This window comes from Cebus imitator, unplaced genomic scaffold (genome assembly GCF_001604975.1).
Source record: "Cebus imitator isolate Cc_AM_T3 unplaced genomic scaffold, Cebus_imitator-1.0 Scaffold170, whole genome shotgun sequence".
NCBI lineage: Eukaryota > Metazoa > Chordata > Mammalia > Primates > Cebidae > Cebus > Cebus imitator.
The window spans coordinates 3,071,939-3,095,354 of NW_016107485.1; the positions used below are offsets into that span (position 1 = coordinate 3,071,939).

The following is a 23,416-nucleotide window of genomic DNA, read 5'->3' on the forward strand; positions in this document are numbered from 1 at the left end:
TTTGAGACAGAGTCTCAGTCTGTCACCCAGGTTGGAGTGCAGTGGCACGATCTCTGCTCACTACAACCTCTGCCTCCCAGTTTCAAGCAATTCTTGTGCCTCAGCCTCCCCATCAGCTGGGATTACAGGTGCCCACCACCATGCCCAGCTAATTTTTGTATTTTAGTAGAGACAGGGTTTTGTCATGTTGGCCAGGTTGGTCCTGAACTCCTGACCTCAGGTGATCCGCCCACCTCAGCCTCCCAAAGTGCTGGGATTACACAGGTTTGAGCCACTGCGGTTATATCTTCCAATTTGGGACCCTTAAAAAATTAGGTTATAGTCTTATCCCTGCTATTTGCTTGCCTTTCCTTTTTGGACCTGTCCTTATCTATAAAATGGAATATTACCTACCACATAGAATGATTAGGAATATTAAATTAGCAAACAGGTTTAAAATATCTAGAACAGTGCTCGCCATATAAGTAAGCACCCAATAGATATTAATCCATTTCTTGCTATTACATGAAAGTGTCCTTAATGGGACCAGATAGGAATTCATTCACACTAGTCCTCCCTTATTCCCAAGGAACATGTGCCAACACCCCCCAGTGGATACCTGAAACTGCAGATGGTACCAAATCCTATATATACTGCGCTTTTTCCCTATACATATGACCTATTACAAAATTTTATTTGTAAATCTGACATAGTAAGAAATTAAAATAGAGCAATTTTAACAATACGCTGTAATAAAAGTTAAGTGAATATAGGCCCACTCAAAATAGTGTAGCATTTTTGTAGTTTGGTTGGCCTGGAATAACTGAAACCATGGAAAGCAAAACTGTAGCCATGTCACCTATCACCTGTCCTGCACTAGTGGTACACCACCCTTTGTACATGAAGGTGATGTCCTCAAGAAGTTCTTATTAGTTGAGTTGTTTTTCTACAAGCTGGGTTTGCGCCTGGTACCCCTTGGGGATAGCCAGCCAGTGTGGGTTGTTGAGGCAGCAAGTTAGCTGGGATTTCAGGCAGAGAATCTGTGGCTGTGGTATAGAAACTAGCTGGCCTGTGAGTGAATCAAGCCAGTGATTCAACCAAATTACAGTGTTTGGTGACAGCAACACCTGAATATATCAGCACATATACCATTTGGTTCAGGGCAGTCTCGCTGGTGTTTCTTTCATAAAAGAGTTCTGAGAGGTGGGTAGATTCTTAATCTGAAAGAAAATTAGACCCTGAAAGCAGTCACAACCCACGTCACCCAGCAGTAATTGGTAGCACGCAGCACTGGAATACAAATCCCTTGACTGTCGATCCAGAACTTTTGTGAAGTTTTGAACTCAGTTGAGAACCAGAATTCTGGCAGTTCAGATGAAAGTTTAGAGCTCTGCCACAGAATCCTCCTGTCACTAGTTACTTTGTGTCTGACTCTTACAGAATATTCATTAATTCATTGAGTGAATAAAATAATTGCTGTGTGCTTGGTACTCTAGGGTACTTAGAGATACCATAACTGAAGAAATAGACAAAACCCTTGCTGTGCTCTGATGGGGGGCATGCTGTAAATGTAAATGTAGGAGACTGAGAGTAAACAAACAAGAAAAATGTATCTCATATATACATATATATATATATAAATATATATATTTTTTTTTTTTTTTTTAAGTTGAAGTCTCGCTCTGTTGCCCAGGCTGGAGTGCAGTGGCACCATCTCAGTTCACTGCAACCTCTGCCTCCCAGGTTTAAACAATTTCCCTGCCCCAGCCTCTGTAGTAGATGGGATTACAAGCGTGCACCACCATGCCCAGCTAATTTTTATATTTTTAGTAGAGATGGGGTCACCATGTTGGCCAGGCTGGTCTCTTAACTCCTGACCTCGTGATCCACCTGCCTCGGTCTCTCAAAGTGCTGGGATTATAGGCGTGAGCCACTGCGCCTGGCCTGGATGCCAGTATATATTGTAAAATAAACAGTTTTTTTATTTCTTTAATTCACAAATGACCTCATTTAATTTAGGCAGTAAACATGTTAGGGGAGCAGGAAAATGGGTGCTGGAAAGAAGGAAGTGAATATTAATTGGTAGTTGTAACCAGCCAAGGGCGGGGCCTACATCTAGAACTGAAACTGTTACTAAGAATGCCACACCTCTTGGCCACTTCTGTTCATTTTATTTCTCTCGGGAGGCTGGTTATTTTTCCATTCAGGATGTGCTCCACACTTCCCTTTGTTCACACAAAGCCATACAAGAGCTCCAGTGGAACCAGCTCCTGGGGCAGCAGGAAAGGATAGATAAATGCCCTCTGATACTGAATATGTATATTCTTATAAACACACATGGCCCTTGTCTCTGCACTGGTCTTTGAGGGCTTCTCTTTCTAGAAACTGCTTTCTAGGAGTGTCTGGGGAAATGCAGTTTTGAGTAAGATGCTGCCTCCTCCTGGCAAAGCCATTAAGGTAGCAGGGAGAAGGGGGACGGAGTCCAAGATGAATGCAGCCCTTGTAGTTGGACGCACATTTATGGGTTAAGTCCTTTTTTTCTACAACTGTCAGAGGCCTAAACTTGGAAACCTATTTTCTGCTTCCTCATGTCTTACCTCTTTGGCATGAAGCTTGAGGTGATTCTGACTCCCCATTGTCATTTGCTCCTTTATCAAGAAAGCCGAGGGCTTACCTGTATCACTGTTACATCTCCTTCACTAGGCTATCCTCCACATGATGGCTTTTAACAAAGCTGGTTGGACACACACAGGACTTCCCCTCTCCACTTTAAACTCCAGTATACCAAGAGCACTTGCTGTTGCTACTTCAGTCTCTCGCCAGATGAACTGAGAAACACCTGACACAAACCTGAAGAGGGGCCAGTGCTCCTTCCTCCTCTCACCTGGCAGAAGTGGCTGTTGAAATTTCTGAATCTGCTATCAGAAGAATTAAAAATGGGGAAAGAGGAGCACAAACTAAACTGGTGTACTCAGGGAGTGAGAGAAACCGACACACTTGTCAGAAGGTTTAGACAAGGGAAGAAAGGGAAGGCAGAACTAGGCCTGGGTTGGGGACCACCACTCGATGAATGAAGGATCTGGCAGGTTATTGCATCTCAGCCAGTGTCAGCTTCATCACACATAAATCACAGTCCCTGCCTCATGGGCTAAGAGGATCCAGTGAGATTGTAATATTGTTGTTGTTACCATAAAATGAAAACAGTCTTTTGGGATTNCCAGGCTGGAGTGCAGTGGTGCAATCTCGGCTCACTGCAACCTTCGCCTCCCAGTTTCAAGTGATTCTCCTGCCTCAGCCTCCTGAGTAGCTGGAATTACAGGTGCCTGCCACCATGCCTGGCTAATTTTTGTATTTTTAGTAGAAATGGGGTTTCACCATGTTGTCCAGGCTGGTCTTGAACTCCTGACCTCATTTTCCACCCACCTTGGCCTCCCAAAGTGCTTGTATTACAGGCATGAGCCACCATGCCCAGTCAAATATATAGTATTTGTATTAAGAATGTCAAGACAGTGATGAGTGTTGTGGAAAAAAATGAGGCAGGAAAGGAAGCTGGGTAGGGTGGACAGTGTCTGTTTTCTCTTGATTCTTTGTACTTACTGTCTCATGCATATGCTAAGCTTTCCAAGAGCCGAGGTTTGGAGGTTGCTTTCCAACACCCAGGTTCCTGCAGAGCAGGGCCTTTGGAGTTGAGGCAGCTTTACACAGTAGAAGCAGGTGCGGGGGTGTATGTTCATCCACTGAAATGCCCATGACCTGACCATATAAGAAGTGGGGAAGCCTGGCTAGTGCCCAGGTGGGTTGGGGAGGTAACTTGTGCTGGTTTTTCTTTGAGGTTATTTGTTAAATCTAGAGCTCCCCCTTCTGTTAGAAGGTGGGATCTCAGTAGTGTTTTTAAGACTGGTTTCATTTTTCTCCTAAGATTCACAGAATTTTTAAAAAAATAAATACTGCTGGACCTTTGAAGCTTTCTGCTGGGACTGCTGTTGCTGAGGCCCAGCCCCCCGCTGGGGGGGAGGGAGGAGCTGGGAGGAAGAAGCACAAAGGCCCAGGCAGGATAGGGTCCTATCTATGCTCTAGTGCTACTTTTAGCAGCTCCTTAACCCTGCACTCCTACCACAGCCAGCAGCCTCGCAAAAGTTATCTCTGCTCACAGTTTCACAGCTCTTTGGAAATTGTAGGGCAGCAGAAGTGAAACTGACCACAGTCTTATAAATTTCTTTCCTATTGCCACTGTTCCCTGCTTGAAGTGAGTCAGGTCTTTCCCTCATCCTCAGAGTGTCTTAAGTTGTTATTTGTCCTTACAGCCAAATTTTTGACAAAAGGAGCCAGACCCTTCATTCATGGTGCAGGCTTTCTGGAGGCCCTTGGTTTGGTCTTGCCACCTGAGCATTGTTTGCAGAAGTCAAGACTTGTGGTCTTTGTGTGGTATCCCCAGAATAGAGCTGAGCCCTTCTTGTCAGCGGTCGGTTGCGTGTGTTCCTTCACGTACAATTGCCGTGGAGCGCTTTTAGTCCTTACAGATGAAATTGAAGTTAATTTTAGCAGCACTATAAATATCAGGTGCGATGTAAAAGGAAATAGCACCGAGTGGACGTGTATCTTTTTGGTTTTAACTGTCCCATTGAAAGAGTTTGGCCACTTTATGATTCCTCATGAGGTTGAGGAAGTAAGGTTGACCTGGCATGCATCTATGCCCCTTCCTGTGTGCCAGTCTCCTGAGAATAACGTGAGGCCTTCAGGCGTCCTTGGAGGCCCGGCTGATGGGGGCTTTGTGGCTGATGGTCCAGCCATGGGTTAGGGTATTTGTTACAGTTGCATACCATGGGTGCACTTTATACAGCCCAAGCTTAGGCAGTGATAGTTCCCATTAGGAATCATATATTGGTTTCTACCAAAACTGTTTGAATGGGGTAGCTAAACCATAAAGATACATGCTTACCCAGGTGTCATTACCTTCACTTCAGCGATATTTATAGTCCCACTAACAGTAACGTGAATTTAAGGTGCCTTCTCCACTCAATATTGTAGCACTAGACGTGATGCTTTGCTTGCAGGTAATTCTTTATGGTTCTTTTCTCAACAGCTTTGAAAAGTCCAGCTGCATTTCATGAGCAGAGAAGGAGCTTGGAGCGGGCCAGGGTAAGTACCTTTTTTTCCCCTCATAACCCCTAAAGGGCATTTTTCAGAGCTCATTGCATTGCTGGTTATATTTTTATTTAGAGCTTTTCATAGAACTGTGAGGCCAGAGCCTGCTGGACTCTAGGGCCGGCCTTAGCCTCATAGTTCTAAATGGAAAGCTCTACTTCTCCTACTTCATCCCTTCTCCCATCCACCTCCCATGGTGATTATATGGAACGTGATTGAGATGAGGTTTCTTCTTTAGTACATTCAAGGATATGGAGTGATCACCCCGTTTTCCTTCCCTGAACTTTGGAATGATTTGGAGACCACTAGTATTTCCCGATTTTTAATTCCACTTAACCTTTTGTAGATGTTGGGACACAAACATCAGCCAATGGAAAAGCTTCCCAAGTCCAGGTTTACACTGCCTACACCTCACAAAGTGGGCATTCCAAGGGGCAGGAAACCTCCCTGGTCTCCATCTGCCCAGAGTAGGTGGTGTCCACTTGACCGTTGCAGAAAGCAGAAACTGGCCCACACTCCAAGCACAAGTTTTTTTGCTGTAGCACCTTACTTGCATCCCCATCCCAACTCTCAGTTTCAGTTCCCTGGGGCGCCTAGGGAATATTCTGTTGCCCAATGTGGGTAGAGATGGGGAAGTTGCCACAACTTACTTCCCCCTCCCACTCCCTTTACTTTTTCCTTTCACATAAAATCATGGGAAGATAATCTCCCTAAGTAGATCATAGACTGCAGCTCCTTAAAGACCCACAGCTATTTTATCTTACTTTATTTTTTGAGATGGAGTCTCGCTCTCTCACCCAGGTTGGAGTTCAATGGCATGATCTCAGCTAACTGCAGCCTCCGCCTCCCAGGTTCAAGAGATTCTCCTACCTCAGCCTCCCAAGTAGCTGGGACTACAGGCGTACGCTATCACCCCTGGCTGATTTTTGTATTTTTAGTAGAGACAGGATTTTGTCACGTTGGCCAGGCTGGTCTCGAACTCTTGGCCTCAAGTGATCCGCCTGCCTTGGCCTCCCAAAGTGCTGGGACTATAGGTATGAGCCACTGTGCCTGGCCTCACAGCTATTCTATAGTCTCAGAAATATTTACCTCTAATACTTTTTTTTTTTAAACTTTCATTTCTTTCCCCCTAGAAAATAATGATTAGGCAGGGTACAGTGGCTCATGCCTGTAATCCTAGCACTTTGCGAGGCTGAGGCGGGTGGATCACCTGAGGTCAGGAGTTCAAGACCAGCCTGGCCAATATAGTGAAACCCTGTCTCTGCTAAGAATACAAAAAGAAAAAAAAAAAATTAGCTGGGCATGGTGGTGGACACCTATAATCTCAGCTACTTGGGAGGCTGAGGCAGGAGAGGGACTTGAGCCTGGGAGATGGAGGTTGCAATGAGCCAAGATTGTGCCACTGCACTCCAGCCTGGGCGACTGAGCAGGATTCTGTCTCATGGAAAAAAAAAAAAAAAAAAAAAATCATGATTAATTCTTAAAGTAAGTGGGAAGAATGAGGTCATGGGTACTGGGAGCCAAAGCAGTAACAAGCAGCAGTGGTTAGGTTGCTGAGAGCACTGGAGAGTACAGTGTGGGGCAGGAAGGAATGGCATTGCCAGTGCCCCTATTCAGACAGAAGACTGGGCACCATTTCCTTGACTGCTTCTCAAATAGGCAGGGATGGATAGAGCTGATTAGAAGAGTCTTTTTTATTGAGCACCTTTATGTGAGAGGTTGTATCTGTTTCTTGTTTATCCTCACATCAACTCTTATGAATTAGGTGGTATTATCCTCATTTTATAGATGCAGCTAAGAGAAGTTAACTCATTTGTCCAGCCAGTAAGTGGCAAAGCTGGGACTCAAACCTTTGTCTGTGGATCCTGGAATTTTTTTTTTTTTTTAAGCAAAATGATTTTATATTTCCTAACACATGGTAACCATAACATTCAGTTTGCTTACCATGCACATTTATTCACAAATGACTTTCACATTACAATACCGCTTCCATATTTACGCATGTACTAAAAATTATCTTAGTTTAGATATGAAAAATGAATATATTGGATTGGTTATAATAGAATTTGCTTAATTCTGAAAGCTTAAAGCTTTGAAAAGCTGCTACTTTTGCATCTCATACTTTCAGATGAATAAGATGCAGCAATATCAGCTCATACTCAAGAGAAATTTCATTTCTTTTTGCGGTGTTAGAACCGACTACCCACATTTGTGCGTGCTGAGTAGGCAGCTCCACGTGGTGGGAAAGCATCCACCATGGCTTTGGCTGTGTCAGTATCGATAATCTGAGGGGCTCTGAGATGCTATTGTGTTTGCACAACTGATTGCTTTGCTTTGCTTTTTTTGTAATTTTAGAGATGGGATCTTGTTATGTTGCCCAGGCTGACTTCCAACTCCTGGCCTCAAGCAGTCCTTCTGCCTTGACCTCCTGAATAGCTGGGTTGTATAGGCATGCACCACTGTACCTGGCCAAACTGATTTTTTTCCCTCAGTTTTCTTAGACACAAGTGTGCTTCAGTGGTCACGAATGCCTCTAATGATACCAGTTGCAAAATCCGTATCTTTAAATTCTTCACCAAAAGTTCTCTGGTTTTCCATAGGAGACCTTGTACCTTCTGAATCAGTCCAGAGTAGCTTCTAGGTAGTCAAGTTTCAGCCATTTGACATCATTAATATGTTTTGGCCAGGCGCAATGGCTCACGCCTGTAATCCCAGCACTTTGGGAGGCCGAGGCGGGTGGATCACGAGGTCAAGAGATCCAGACCATCCTGGTCAACATGGTGAAACCCCATCTCTACTAAAAATACAAAAAATTAGCTGGGCATGGTGGCGCGTGCCTGTAATCCCAGCTACTCAGGAGGCTGAGGCAGGAGAATTGCCTGAACCCAGGAGGCGGAGGTTGCGGTGAGCCAAGATCGTGCCATTGCACTCCCGCCTGGGTAACAAAAGCGAAACTCCATCTCAAAAAAAAAAAGTTTAGTATTTGTTATAAACGATTCAGCTCAGGAACAGCCAGGTGGAAGAGATGCATAGGTGTGTGGGACGAGGCAAGGAGCTTCTGTGCCTGCTCCAGGTGGGTATGCCACCCTCCTAGCGTCTCCATGTGTTTCCCAAACCAGAATGCAGTGGTACTGTATTCTTCCTCAGTCACGACCACTGTTCAGAGCTTCAAATGGCTTGGAGAATATGCCTCCCACTGTTCTCTGTGAAGACTTGTGGCACCTGCCGCCTGCTCTGCCATTCTCTGCTGCACCTGAGGCAGTACGTCTTCTCAGCACATGGGGTGATAGACCCAGAGCCCACAACCACTTTAAACCATCTCCTGGAGAGCTCAGTCAGCCCTGGGCTAGCATAGAGCTGCCCAGCCAGATCACCAAGGCAACAGATGGCTAGGATGAGGACAAGTCTTTTTTTTTTTTTTTTTTTTTTCCCTGTCTTGACCTTTACTATATATGATATTCTCTGAGACTTCATTTCCTAGTGTCCTCTGGCCTGTGCTGGTCTTGATCCACGAATGTTCTGTGGTTTGAAAATGTTGATGCAGAGGTTAAGAGCACAGACTCTAGAGTCAGATCTGGGCTAACATATATATTATAATTAGCCCCATTCGGTGGGTGGCTCTGTGATTGTTGAGGGACTGGTTTAGTTTCTACAGAGTCTCATAAATGCAGAAATTAGGACATTGGACTTTGAGGAACTAGAGCTTTGATACCATGTATCAAAATTAGTATTCCGTTTGGCAGCTGTTCAAAATGAATGGAAAATGCTCTTGAGACCATGCAATGTTACATTTATTTTTATTTTTTTATTTTTTGTGACGAGTTTGGTTCTTGTTGCCTAGGCTAGGGTGCGATGGTGCAATCTCGGCTCACTGTAACCTCCACGTCCTGGGTTCAAGTGATTCTCCTGCCTCAGCCTCTAGAGTAGCTGGGATTACAGGCACCTGCCACCACGCTCAGCTAATTTTTGTATTTTTAGTAGAGATGGAGTTTTACCACATTGGCCAGGCTGGTCTTGAACTCCTGACCTCAGATATCCACCCGCCTTGGCCTCCCAAAGTGCTGGGATTACAGGCGTGAGCCACCACGCCCAGCCCAGTGTTACATTTTTTGAAACACAATGTGAAATCATATTCAGTATGATTACAGCTCTGCAAAGCTAAGCCTGTTTTCTGCATGGAAGAATAACTAGGAAAACATATCCCAGAATACTAACAGTGACCGGTTAAAGTTTTTTTTATTGTTATTTTTCGTTTTGGTTTTCTAAATTTTCTTTGATGGACATATATTACTTTTATGGTAGTAAGAGTAATAGTTTTTGGGGTGTTTGTTGTTTGTTTTAAGATGGAGTGTCACTCTGTCACGCAGGCTGGAATGTAATGGTGCAGTCTTTGTTCACTGAACCTCCACCTCCCAGGTTCAAGCGATTCTCCTGCCTCGGCCTTCCAAGTAGCTGGGACTACAGGCGCGTGCCACCACACCCTGCTAATTTTTTGTATTTTTGGTAGAGACAAGGTTTCACCATGTTAGCCAGGATGGCCTTGATCTCCCGACCTCGTGATCCACCCACCTCGCCCTCTCAAAGTGCTGGGATTACAGGTGTGAGCCACTGCGCCCGGCGCATAGTTTTTAATAGATATATTGTCAATCCCGCCTCAGAGAGACAAATGGTCTTGAAGGTGGTGCCTTGGGCGGGTGCAGTGGATTTTGATGTGCTCCCCCTGGGTCTTTTGCCTCAGAACCCTGCAGTCACCAAGTTAGGTTGTGGGGACTGCAGGAATACTCAGCAGCCACCATGGCCCAGGCTGCTCTTGTGGTCCTGTCCTTGCCCTAAGCCTGTGACCTAGATTTAAGAGTTTTTTGCTGTGTTTTTTTCTGTAGACAGAGGACTATCTCAAACGGAAGATTCGTTCCCGGCCTGAGAGATCGGAGCTGGTCAGGATGCACATTTTGGAAGGTGTGGAGATTGGAATTGCCTTTTCATCTAAACCCAGTTTTCACTGTGTGTTCTGACCACTGCACCACCCACTTCCTTCCTCCCTCTTTCTTCTCCCATTTCTGTTGGCAGTGGGCAAGCCAGAGCCTTAACACAGTACAACAGCTATGCCATGGTAGCTGCAACTGGTGCAAGGGAATCTCAAGAAGCACAGTCACATAATCTTGGTTTGGCTTGGCCTGTTCTCCAGGGTCTCACCGTCCTTTGGTGTGAGATCGCTTCTCTCTGCCAATATCTGTTCTGTTTTGTATGAGACAGAGTCTCACTCTGTCATTGCGTTTATAGGCGCAAGCCACCATGCCTGACCTAAAATCTGTTTTTAAAATACACTTACTTACTTTTTTGTATTCATTCATTCAGTTAGTCATTTACCTGACATTCACTTGAGTGTGTATGATATACCATGCCCCAGCTAAGATCATTCTAGATGTACCCACCTGGCCCCAGCTGTACACGTCTTTCCACATTTTTGATGAAGAACAGGTTTTGGCTCCTGGAATCAGCATAAATATATTTACTTATTTGTCTAGTTTTTTTGTTTTTTGAAACGGAGTCTGGCTCTGTCGCCCAGGCTGGAGTGCAGTGACACAATCTTAGCTCACTGCAGCCTCTGCCTCCCAGGTTCAAGCAATTCTCTTGTCTCAGCCTTCTGAGTAGCTGGGACTACGGGCCCATGCCACCAAGTCTGGCTAATTTTTGTATTTTTAGTAGAGATGGGGTTTTACCATGTTGATCAAGCTGGTTTTGAACTCCTGATCCCTGGTGATCCACCCACCCTGGCCTCCCAAAGTGCTAGGATTATAAGTATGAGCCACCATGCCCAACCGTTTGTCTAGTTTTCATCTGTTTTTAGGCTGGAAGAGAACTTTTCTAGTCTGAATCCCACATTTTGCAGACAAAGGCGCTGAAACCCAGAGTAGACAGTTGAATTGCCCCAGTAACACAGCAAGTTTGAGGGAGAGTGGAGACCATTCTGACACCTGGTGCTTCTTCCATTCTGTCATCTGGTTCTTCTTCCATTCTGTAGCTCCACCTCAGAACGTCTTCTGGGTGGAGCTTTTTGCCTAAGCCTGGTTATAATCGTGTGTGACTACGCACTGCCTGATCAGAGTGTGAAACTCTTCTTTTTGTAAAACTTGAAGCCAGGCCACTCTTCTCTGCTTGTGATATGCTTTCTATTCTCACAGTCTCTACTCTTGCCCAGGGGGAAGGAGAGCTGCTCTGGAGTTCCCAGGGCAGAACCACGTCCACTCATAGATCTTCCTGCACCCCTTTCTCTCCCATGGGCAGAGACCTCGGCTGAGCCGTCCCTCCAGGCCAAGCAGCTGAAGCTGAAGAGAGCCAGACTAGCCGATGACCTCAACGAGAAGATTGCACAGAGGCCTGGCCCCATGGAGCTGGTAGAGAAGAACATCCTTCCTGTGGAGTCCAGCCTGAAAGAAGCCATCATTGGTGAGGAGGACTCAGCCACCCTATGTGAGAGGCAGCCAAGATGCAGAAGGGAAGGGAGTGCCAGGCTGAAGCAGAATTGGGCTGATGCTCTTGGCTTCTTAATCTTTGACTCCCTGGTTAGCCTTGGGAGGACCAAGACATAGAGTTTTAGAGCCTCATACAAGCTTGGAATAGTGCCCATTGCGTTAGGAAACAGGGACATACAACAATCAATAAGTAAATAACAGAGAGGCCTTGCTCTGTTCACTTTCTTTCTCTGTCAACTCAGGGGCTGCTTTCTCTTTCACAGAGTAGATAGATGTCAGGATCAGTGTGTGTGAACATGTGGAGATGCCAGGAATTAGAAATCTATGCCATACTGCTTATTTTTATTAGTGAAATCTCTTCTTGGAGACAGGCCCTTTCCACGATATTTCACTCAACAGATATCGATGGACCCAAGCAGTGTGCTAGGTGCTAAGACCACAGCCCCACAGGGCAAACCAAGTTCTTTGTCCTTAGGGAGCTCACTCCTAGGAGCAGATAACAGGCAGGTAAATAGACAAGACAGAGAAGCTGTGTTGGAGGGAGCACAGGGTACTCAGGAAATACAGAGTAGAGTCACCCAGCCTGGTGGCATTAGGAGGGTGCAGCTGTCAGAGGAGGTTACAACCAAGCCTGGGGCTGAAGGATGAGCAGAAATTCATGAAAGCATGTGGGAGGAGGTGGGACAAGGGAGGAGAGGACAGTGCTGTAGGCTGGGGAACAACCCTAGCACCTGATAAGAAGGCCCTGGAAGGGAGTGTCAAGGCGAGAGGTGGAGACCAGGTCCTTGGTGATTTGGTAGTCTGAGGCGGGAGGATGACTTGACCCCAGGAGTTTGAGACCAGTCTGGGCAATATAGGGAAACCCATCTCTACAAAAAAATCAAAAAATTAGCTGGGTATAGTGGCATACACCTGTAGTCCCAGCTGCTCAGGAGGCTGAGGTGGGAAGATCGCCTGAGTCCAACAGTTCAAGGCCATAGTGAGCTATGATTGTGCCACTGCACTCTAGCTTGGGCAACAGAGTAACACCCTTTCTCAAAAAAAAAAAAAAAAAAAAAAAAAAAAAAAAAAAAAAACCCAAAAAAAAAAAAAAAAAAAAAAAAAAAAAAAAAATAGGTGGGAGCAGTGAGCACAGTCCAGTGAGTGCAGGGCCTCTTGGCACACTCGTGGGTTTCAACTTGATTCCTTTAGTGTAAAGGGGAAGAGCCTCTTTTCTCTCTGTTCACACTCAGTAGAGAGTACTTCTGGTGTTGGTATTCTGGCATGGTGTTTCCCCGAATACCAAGCAGGTCTCCATTGGACACCAGCTGGGTGTCCTCCAATTCATTTCGGATGCCGTTTACCTGGAGATAGCGTCAGATTCCGTAGGTTGAGATCTCAGTCACACAAGACTTAGCCCCACTTCCCATGCTGATCCCAAGCCCCAGGTTATTTTACATTTGCTTTTAACCAACTAGCTATAAATTGGGGTTCCCATACCCTCTCCTTGCTTGATAATTTGCTAGGATGGCTCACAGAACTCGGGGAAACACTTCACTTACATTTGCTGATTTATTATAAAGGATGCAGAAGAAGAGCCAGAGGGAGGGACGGGTAGCACAGTGTAGCAGGGTGCCATGGGGAGCAGTGGTACTGGAACTTCCCTGACCACTCCGAGCCTCCACCCTCCCAGTAGCTAGAGAAACTCATCAAATCCTGTTATCCAAGAGTTCTCATAGAGCTTGATCTCAAAGCCCCACCCTACATGTCTCATATACCCACCCCCACTTTCCTGGAGGTTGGTCAGTTGGTGGATGTCGCTGAAATTTCCAGTCCTCTAATCCTCTAATCACTTGGTCTTTCTAGTGACCGGCCCAATCCATAGTCTCTTCCAGATCATCGCATTAGCGTTAGCTCAGGTGTTGTGGAAAGGGGCTTGTTACACATAACAGAAGACACTCCTGACCTTAAGGAAATTCCAAGGGTTTTAGCTCCTCTGTTATGAGAAATGGGGACAAAAAACAAATATATTTATTATCCTACACTTAGATTTTGGTGATAGTCAGTACAGACATGTCTCCTTCACTGCAGTGGGCCCAAGATCTGATCCCTGACAAGACAGTACGTGCCTACCCCACCTGAGGCAGCTGTGCCTTCAGAGAAAAAGGCTCAGGGTTTCCCCTAACAAAGAGTTTTAGTTTTGAGCAGAGGGGAAGCACTGCAGCAGACCCCCAAGGCATGCTGAGTTAGGCCTTGGGCCCTGATTAGAGGCGTCTGGCAGTTTCTGGGGCATCCTCTGCATTGCAGCCACCCTCCTGGAGACTGGCACACCCTGGGCCCTGAGGAGCCCTCTTCCCATGTTGGCACAGTAGCCCTTAGAATTTACCAATTGTCCCTGGCATCTGTCCTGCCTCATCTCCATGCTCTCCTCTGTGTGTTTCTCAGCAGCCCCAGTTATAGGCCAATGTATGGACCAAGCCAGTTCTGGATGCTGCAGCCAGCCATAGTCTGATAAATGTGTGCCGAGAGTCAGCAGTGTGCCAGGCCCTGTGTCAAGTCCTGATGTCACAGGGATGAATAAAATATGACTTGTGCCCTCAAAGAATTCACATGGGTCTGATGTAAGAAGACTGATGTATAAACAACTCATTTCTGAGTCTGGTTCCCAGTGAGATGCCTGTGCTGCATAGTAGGAATGGCATGGCCCTGTGATATTGTCTCTGAGTTACCTGCCTTGTGGGATTGCTTGCAGGATCACACATGCTGATGGATATAAAGGGTCCAGCATGGTCCTTGGCGCCTAGAGAGACTCACACAATGGTTGCTGTTGTCAGCAATAACACTCGTTGCAGACCAGCTGGCAACTGCTCTGATGGACAGTGTGTAACAATGGATATGTGTGTGTCAGTGCAGTGGGTGCTCAGCAGAGGGACTTCTCTCAGGGATGGGGGCAGGTATTGGTGGCTGGGGAAGTCCTCACACACAGTGTAGCATATTTGGGGATAGTCTGGAGGCTGGATCAGAGTTTGCCGAGTGGAAAAGGTGCAGAGGGACATCCCAGTCAGAGGGAACAGCATGGGCAGTGGCCTGGAGGCCTGGCTGAACACAGCTTATTTGTTTGAGGAGCTTGGCAATGGGGTGATTGTTGGGGACTTTAAAGAGCACGGAACATTTGCCAGCAGAAACCGGATTGTATGGTTGAGTAGGAGGTAAGGAGGTGGTGATGGCAAATGTAGTTCATTTGCTCAGTAGTTCTGTGGAGAAGGAAAACAGGCAGGTGCTGGGTTAAGGAGGGGTTTTCAGGCTGGGTGCAATGGAGTAGGTTTTGGGGCTGAGAGGAGAGAGTCAGGGAGAAGGGAAGATAGGCAGCTTCAGAGGAAGAGGAGGAGGAAATGGAACCCCACTGAGGTGGAGGTTTGGCTCAGATAGGAGGAGAGGCAAAGCTGGGAAGGAAGTTTGGCTCAGACGAGAGGGAAGGAAGTGGGCAGTGGGAGTAGGCGGAGTGAACCGTTCTGAAGCCTGAGAAAAGGGGTGATGGGGTTTGGGGTCTTTCCCACACATGTAAGCTGCCTACCCCACCCTTCCTCCAGGCCCCTCAGTTATCTTAAAGGTTCACTTTAAGCCGTCTCCTCCAGGAAGTCTTCCCTGAGTCTCTCCTCGGTGTGCCCTTAGCTTCTGTGTTTTCTCTGTAGCAGAGCATTCACTGAGCTCCAAGGCAGCTGGACCATAAACACCTGGAGGGCAGGGACCCCATGTTTCTACTAGCATGTGACTGTGAGTGGAGAGAGAGTCTGTAGTGACCCTGGCCTGTACCAGCCCTGGGTCTTCCTCAGTATGGCCAGCGGCTTCCTTGGGTTGGACTAATCTGGTGGAAGCTATAGTTCCTCCACCCTGGCTCGCCGTTGTCAGTAGTGGCCGCCGTGGGGCTGCTATCCCAAAGCAGGTGCTCTGGCTGGGAGTAGGAGATTGTGGGGAAATCTAGCCGTATGTCTGGCATAAAGTACACATGGTCAGCAAGCCCTGTTCTGTGTTGCGTACTTGCCTCTGCTGGGACAGATAAGGGGAGAGAGGAGCAGAAACCACCACAGTCACCAGTAAGAAAGATGCTCAGATGTGTCCTTCCCAGGTCCCGAGGGAGGATCGAGCCTCAGGTCCTGGCCCTGGCCCTGGAGGGGAAGAGCTGCTAGGAGAGTTCCTGCGTGGACAAACCCAGCCTGAGCTGTTGCGCCTTGTTCCTCTTATCTGGGGTCTTCCCACACAGCACACCTCCCCAGTCTTGGGGGGCAGCTCACCTCTGCCTTCACTACTGCCTCAGTGCTTTCTGCATGAACAGATCAGCTCAGAACCTGCCACCCCCACCTCTTCCCATGACAGTGCTTAGCCGGTGGCTGTGACAGTGAGTCCTGAAAAAGCCTCCTTGCCTCTGTTCCCATCTTTCCTGCCTACTGGGACCCCGTGGGACAGCAGCTCTGTGCTGCGCCCTCTTCCCCTGCCTCTGCTTCCCACTTGGCCTCAGGAGGACATGCACTCACAGCCATCCAGAGCTTGGCTGTGGGTCAGGCCAGGGCAGCTACAGCCAGCATTATGTTTTCTTCTGGTGACCCTGCTGCCCAGGCTTTGGGTCTCTGGGAGCCACTGGCCTCTAGAGGAGGCCCCTACACCTCCTCTATTTCACCTGTGCAGGCAGGCATCCCCTTTCTGGGATACTCTCCACTCAAAGCCCAGAGCCAGCTCCTTAGTGTGTTCCTGGCCTCTGGGGAATTCAGCTAAACTCACAGGGCTGTTGTCCAAGCTCTTTGGGTCCCTCGTTAGCAGGTTCAGAGCCCACACTGTACCATCTGTAAGCATCATGGGGGAGGAAGAGAGTTTTGTGCAGCATGGGATAGATACATTGTATCTTTAGCAACAGGGAGATGGTTGAGGTGGAAAGGTAGCCTGGGTCTCCCAGGGAGGAGCAAGGGAGGGAGGGAAAATTTGGCTTTGAAGACTAAACACAGTATAGAGTTATAAGCAAGAGGCTACAGGAGGCATTTGCTCAGCCCATGAGGTCACTCTGATGGCCTAGGAGGCCTTTCTGGCCTCTCTTGCAGGGTCATGATGATGACCAGAGCTTTTTCAGACCAGGAAAGCAGGTTGACTGCTAGTCTCCCTTGGCTTGCCTGCTTCACAGGGCACGTGGGCTCTGGGCCAGGCACTGTGCCTGTGGCCAGTGAGCACGGCCTGTCCCTGCTCACCTGTGCACTGGGCTGGAAGTGGAGTCTCATGGCAGCTTTGGGTTTCAGTGGGCCAGGTGAACTATCCCAAAGTAGCAGACAGCTCTTCCTTCGATGAGGACAGCAGCGATGCCTTATCCCCCGAGCAGCCTGCCAGCCATGAGTCCCAGGGCTCTGTGCCGTCACCCCTGGAGGCCCGAGTCAGCGAACCACTGCCCAGTGCCACCTCTGCATCCCCCACCCAGGTGAGTGTCGCTTCCAGATGCTTCCCCAGCTCCACAGTGCTGGGGCTGCCCTGAGTAAGGTCTCTCTTCTGGGCCAGGGGTGCCTCCTGCTCTGCACAGGGAACCCAGGGTGTGGGGAGGGGGGCGCTACCCTAGTGGCTCAAATGCTGGCTCTTGAGCTCCTGCTTGTGGGAGATGTGGGCAGTGGCTCGTCTCCAGCAGCCAGAGGTCAGGTGGAGGACAATATTGGCCACAGCTGCCTTGCAGTGGGATTGCAAACCTCACAGGCCCATTCTGTGTTCATTTATTCGGAGCAGCCTGCTTTTCTTGAGTATATTCAGTTCTGTGAACTTACACTGCCTTCTCTCTGGGGTTGCTCTTCCCTAGTCTCTGCCCACCATTTCCCCTCTGATAGCGATGGCAACTGAGGACCCTGTGCAGGTTTGGGCAGGCTGGGCACACCTTACCTAGAGGTGGCCATATCCTCGCTTCCCTTTTTCCGTCTCAGGTTGTGTCTCAACTTCCGATGGGCCCAGATTCCGGAGAAATGCTTTTCCTGGCAGAGCAACCTCCTCTGCCTCCCCCGCCTCTGCTGCCTCCCAGCCTCACCAATGGAACCACTGTCCCCACCGCCAAGCCCACCCCCACGCTCATTAAGGTACATTTCTGCCAGTGATTGTACCCTCCCATTCCCTGTGCCCTTTGGAGCCCTGCTGTGACTTCATTTCCAGCTGTGGGGACAATTGCAGGGGGGTGTGGTTCATGTCTAGGCTCTCCCAGTGGTCGGTGTCTTCCCGTTCTGTTTGCTATCCTTCATGACACTGGCTGTTGCGATCATAGCCACATATTGGTGGCTATGGGCTGGCCTTGGGCATGCCAGGTACTCATTCCTGCCCTCATCCATGAAATTATACCCACACATTCTGTCTTGTTCACTCGACAACTCCATGAGGCAGTAATAGAGCTATGTACTACATGTGAGGGGCTGAGAGGTAAAGTGGTGTGCCTGGAGTCATGCGGGAGGGGCCTGAACCGGAAATGCCTACAGCAGGGAGGAGCTACTGCCACTGGTGTGGGGGGCCCTGTGCTGGGCACTGCTGCCTCCCTTACACAGAGGTGTCTGCTGCTAAATGCGGCTGCACCAAGAGCTGATGCCAGATCCTCCCTGCTCCGCAGAGCCACCTGGCCACCAGGATCTTGGTAACCCCAGCCCCACACCTCTGCCTGGCCCATGCCTCCCTGACCTGCTCCACCTGCACCCTTTCTGCTCTGTCCTTTCTTATTCTCTAGGTTCTCTTCTCACATAGACCCTGTGCCTGGCTTGGCAGCCCCTGGCCATCTGAGCCTCAGAGAGGCTGACAGTCTGCAGCCTGGGCTGTCTGGTGGTCATGCTCTGGCCCTAGGGGGCCCCACTAGCTCTGGGGCTGCCTGTCTGTCCTGTGGTGCTGCCTGGCTCTGTCCCATGGTGACAACCCCAGTCCCACATCTGCATGTGACTCTGTCATCTCTGCTGCCTCCTGCTTCCTCCATGTCAGAAGGTCACTGTGGCTTCCTGAACATCACTGTCTCCTCCCTCAGTCCTGGGGAGCAGTGAGTGGTGGCTCCCCCAAGCCCACTCCTGCTGTCAGCTCAGTTAGCGCCTGTCCTATACATGCATTCTCTTCCTCACTGTCCACACATGTCCCTGCTTTTCCCCTAGAGTTCCTCCCTCCAGTGCGCTTCTTGTCACACTCCTGTCACCTTCCTTTGCCCATAACATTTGGAAGAAAAGTTTATTTTGTCTACACATCTCTTCAGCAGTCACCCCACCAGTGGCCTGAAACATTATCTTTTTTTTTTTTTTTTTGGAGACAGAGTTTTGCTCTTGTTACCCAGACTAGAGTGCAATGGCGCGATCTCGGCTCACCGCAACCTCCGCCTCCTGGGTTCAGGCAATTCTACTGCCTCAGCTTCCCGAGTAGCTGGGACTACAGGCGCGTGCCACCGTGCCCAACTAATTTTTGTATTTTTAGTAGAGATGAGGTTTCACCTTGTTGACCAGGATGGTCTCGATCTGTTGACCTTGTAATCCACCTGCCTCGGCCTCCCAAAGTGCTGGGATTACAGGCTTGAGCCACCGTGCTCGGCCTGAAACATTATCTTTAAGAGCCTCAATCCAAATCCACCCCAACCCCCACCTACTGTGCTCCTGGCCCAGTTATTGGGGTTCCCTCTCCTTGGTTGTTGCGCTTTCCCTGCCTCCCTTCCTCTTCCCTTTAAGTGGGGGTGCTCCCTAGGCTCTGCCTTTGGCCTCTTCTCTCCCTCTTCTTGCACTTCTGCCTGCTCCCCAGCAGAGGCCTTTCTGCAGGCTCTGTTCCCTTCTTCTGGGGCATTGCTGGCCCCACAGCCCCGGCAGCCCTGCCCTTTCTCCACCCTTTCCACTCTCCCAGCAAAACCAGAACCTCTCCTATGATCATTGCTCACCTGCCACATATTCACTTTGTTCTTCTACTAGTGGGTCACCTGCCCAACTTTCCTTTCGGTCCTCATTGCCAGGATGTCTAGAAGCCACCTGTTCCTCCATCCGGCCTTGTACATTTCTGTCTGCTGTTCTCTGCTCAGAACTTCTTGGCTGTCCATGGTCTCTCTCCGGCACTCCCTGGCTAACTCACCTTGTCCAACTGCGCCCTTCCTTGCTCCAAGAACAGGCCTCCCACACACCTCCTGGCCCTTCTTGGTCAGTTTGAGTCTTCTGACTCTCCTGGCCCAGTAGCTGTGCCAGCTGGAGGTCTTTGGGGCATGAATAGAAGCTTTTGGAGTTCTGGGTTAGAACAAGAACAAGATGACATTGTGACTTTGGGCAAGTGACTTCTCTGAGCTTGTTCACCATTTTCGAGTAGACACAACAGATCCTACCTGGCAAGATTCCCTCCAGCCCCAAAAGCAGCATGAGAAGAGCAGGCAGCATTCTTGAGAGGCTGGCATGACTCAGTCTTTGTGAAGTGCCTGGTCTGGTGCAGCCCGAGCGCCATCCACCAGCTGGGTTTTGCCTCTTTGTGTGCACTCTGCTTGTGGTCATGGTGATGTCTGTGCTTGAACATTTGGTTGATTTACCCTCCAAGCTAGAAGCTCTTTTAAGCCAGGAGCCAGGCACAGCCCCTCTCCTCTCAGTCCAGCCCCTTTCCTGGCACCTTTCTGGGCATGTTTCTGTTTTTGGTGGAGTATATAGTCCCACAGGGAAGAGTAGAAATGGACAAAGTGTGGATGGAGGGGAGTGTCTTCTTGGAAGCCACACAGGCATGGGGAGAGCTGCCAGCCTCACCCTGAGAAACCCGAGGCGGCCCCTGATGGCGCCCTGTCTCCTGTGCCCTCAGCAAAGCCAACCCAAGTCTGCCAGTGAGAAGTCACAGCGCAGCAAGAAGGCCAAGGAGCCGAAGCCAAAGGTGAAGAAGCTCAAGTACCACCAGTACATCCCCCCAGACCAGAAGCAGGACAGGGGAGCACCACCCATGGACTCTTCCTATGCCAAGATCCTGCAGCAGCAGCAGCTCTTCCTGCAGCTGCAGATCCTCAACCAGCAACAGCAGCAGCAGCACAACTACCAGGCCATCCTGCCTGCCCCACCAAAGTAGGCACCTGCTCGTCACTGCCCGCCCCCATCCCCAAGCCGCCCTGAGCCAGTCAGGTACCGGGTCTGGTGGGGGTGAACCCCACATCTATAAGGACCCTCTGGTCTGGATGCTACAGAGTGGTCTGCAGGCAGGACCGCCCATCTGTACCCAACCCTGCATCCCAGGCTTGGGCTGCCACCTGCAGAGGCCAAGGTGATGCTGGATTGGTGCTCATTTCTGCTTTTTCTTCTCAGGTCAGCAGGGGAGGCCCTGGGAAGCAGTGGGCCCCCCTCAGTGCGCAGCCTCTCCACTGCCAACAGCAGCTCCAGCTCGGGTGCCCCTGGGCCCTGTGGGCTGGCACGTCAGAACAGCACCACGCTGACTGGCAAGCCAGGAGCCCTGCCAGCCAACCTGGACGACATGAAGGTACACGGCCGCTTCCCTCCCACTGGAAAACTTGAGCCACTGCTGGTCTGGCCCTTCCCAACAGGGGCTGTCTGGTGCTGGGTTTTAGGCAGGGAAAGCAGCCAGCCCAGGACCCACCATCAGAGAAGGCAGAGCAGGGCACCTCGCTCTGGTCTCCACCAGACAGGGGCACCTTGGACACAACTCCGAGGCTGCCTGGCATGGTCATGGTGACACTAGCTTCCTCATGATGGTTCCTGTTGTTGGCAGCACAGCCAGCATCTGTCCAGGCCGTTGTGTGTCTCTTAGCTTCCTCAACTTGTGAGGTGCATACAGTGTGAGAAGTGGGGATTGGTGCCCCTTTGAGGATGGTTAGGCTGAGGCACCGACGGGAGGAGGAGTTTGTCCACAGTTGCAGACCTGGTCAGTGTAGACAGGGCTGTCCCATAGCAACCACGCCCACATTATCTCCTTTGCCGGTTAATGCGGAGCTTACTCGGCCATTCAGGTGCAGTGTCTGCCTGGGAAGAGAGTGACCCATGATCAGGGTCACAGACTTAGCTTCATCCTAGGACCTTGGAGAGGAGTGGGTCACACCCAGTGCCCTGCCTGTTTTCTCTGCCCCATCAGAAGATGGACTGGACCGAGCTTCCTTGAGCACTTGTCCTCTGAACAACTCTACTTTCATCAGCTGTTTTCTCTTCTGCAAAATTCAGTCTGTTCAGTATTTGTTGAGCCCAGGCACCACACTGGGGGCTGGGACAGCTGTGGGCACCACATGCCAGCCCCCAATGCCTGCATAGGTGGGGAGCATTTTAACCACGCCCCTGCTAGAGTGAGAGCAATGAAAGGGAGGACGCTGTTGGCTTGGGTGGGGGCATTGCACCCTCCAGGCTGTGGGAGGATTAGGTAAGTTGATGCATCTGAAGTGGCCCGGACTGCCCTTCTGCCTGGACCCTGTGCCCTCTGTCCAGCCACCCCTGGCCCCCCTGACTCGGGACTCCTTTGCAGGTGGCAGAGCTGAAGCAGGAGCTGAAGTTGCGATCGCTGCCCGTTTCAGGCACGAAAACTGAGCTGATTGAGCGCCTTCGAGCCTACCAAGACCAAATCAGCCCTGTCCCAGGAGTCCCCAAGGCCCCTGCCACCACCTCTATCTTGCCCAAGGCTGGTGAGGTGGTGGTAGCCTTCCCAGCAGCCCGGCTGAGCACGGGACCAGCCCTGGTGGCAGCAGGCCTGGCCCCAACTGAGGTGGTGGTGGCCACGGTGACCAGCAATGGAGTGGTGAAATTTGGTAGCACGGGTTCCACACCCCCCGTGTCTCCCACCCCCTCGGAACGCTCACTGCTCAGCACAGGCGATGAGAACTCCACCCCGGGGGACACCTTTGGTGAGATGGTGACGTCACCCCTGACGCAGCTGACCCTGCAGGCCTCGCCACTGCAGATCCTCGTGAAGGAGGAGGGCCCCCAGGCTGCATCCTGTTGCCTGAGCCCTGGGGGGCGGGCAGAGCTGGAGGGACGAGACAAGGACCAGATGCTACAGGAGAAGGACAAGCAGATTGAGGAGCTGACACGCATGCTCCGGCAGAAGCAAAGGCTGGTGGAGCGGCTCAGGCTGCAGCTGGAGCAGGAGAAGCGAGCCCAACAGCCCGCCCTCACCCCTGCCCCAACCCCTACCCCAGCCCCTGCCTCTCTCGGTGCCCCAGTGAAGCAGGAGAATAGCTTCTCCAGCTGCCAGCTGAGCCGACAGCCCCTGGGCCCGGCTCAGCCATTCAGCCCCAGCCTGGCCGCCCCAACCACCAACCACATAGACCCCTGTGCTGCGGCCCCAGGGCCCCTGTCCGTGGTGGTGAAGCAGGAAGCCGTGCAGCCTGAGCCCGAGCCGGTCCCCGCCCCCCAGCTGCTTCTGGGCCCTCAGGGCCCCGGCCTCATCAAGGGAGTTGCACCTCCCACCCTCATCACTGACTCCACAGGGACCCACCTTGTCCTCACCGTGACCAATAAGAATGCAGACAGCCCTGGCCTGTCCAGTGGGAGCCCCCAGCAGGTACCTGGGTATGGGAGGAACTGGGCAGGGCCCAGAGGAGGGTGGGAAGAGACTCTCACTGCAGCCCTCTTGGGCCAGGCACCCTCTCGTGCTGAACATTTTGTGTTTGCTTTATTTAATCTTCCTTTCGACCCTCTGAAATGAGGGGTCATCATCCCCATCTCACCAGGGGGCCACTGAGACTTAGGAAAGTTCAGGAACCTGCCTCAGACACCCCTCACCATCAGGCAGAGCCGCTGTGGGGAGCTCCCCACCTCTCTGGCGGTTGAGACTAGAACATTTCTGTACCTCAGCAGCAGGACTCCTGAACAGCCACACCCAGGCTGGGCCTGCCCTAGCACTGCTCTGTGGGGAGTGGCCAC

The 23,416-nt window shown here is 50.2% G+C and overlaps 1 protein-coding gene across 6 annotated transcripts in view; it reads left to right on the top strand.

Moving 5' to 3' along the window:
* The window catches only part of MRTFA (myocardin related transcription factor A), a 216,728-nt gene that overhangs the window by 186,351 nt on the left and 6,961 nt on the right, over positions 1-23,416 (top strand). For 3 of the 6 annotated variants that reach the window (XM_017544725.2, XM_017544726.2, XM_017544724.2), the window contains 8 exons: positions 5,063-5,118; positions 10,005-10,080; positions 11,410-11,571; positions 16,859-17,034; positions 17,522-17,671; positions 20,367-20,620; positions 20,858-21,029; positions 22,020-23,054. In XM_017544725.2, the coding sequence (XP_017400214.1) occupies positions 5,063-5,118; positions 10,005-10,080; positions 11,410-11,571; positions 16,859-17,034; positions 17,522-17,671; positions 20,367-20,620; positions 20,858-21,029; positions 22,020-23,054 (2,081 nt within the window). The remainder of the gene's footprint in view (positions 1-5,062; positions 5,119-10,004; positions 10,081-11,409; positions 11,572-16,858; positions 17,035-17,521; positions 17,672-20,366; positions 20,621-20,857; positions 21,030-22,019; positions 23,055-23,416) is intronic. The other 3 variants (XM_037744358.1, XM_037744359.1, XM_037744357.1) reach the window with 1 other exon arrangement.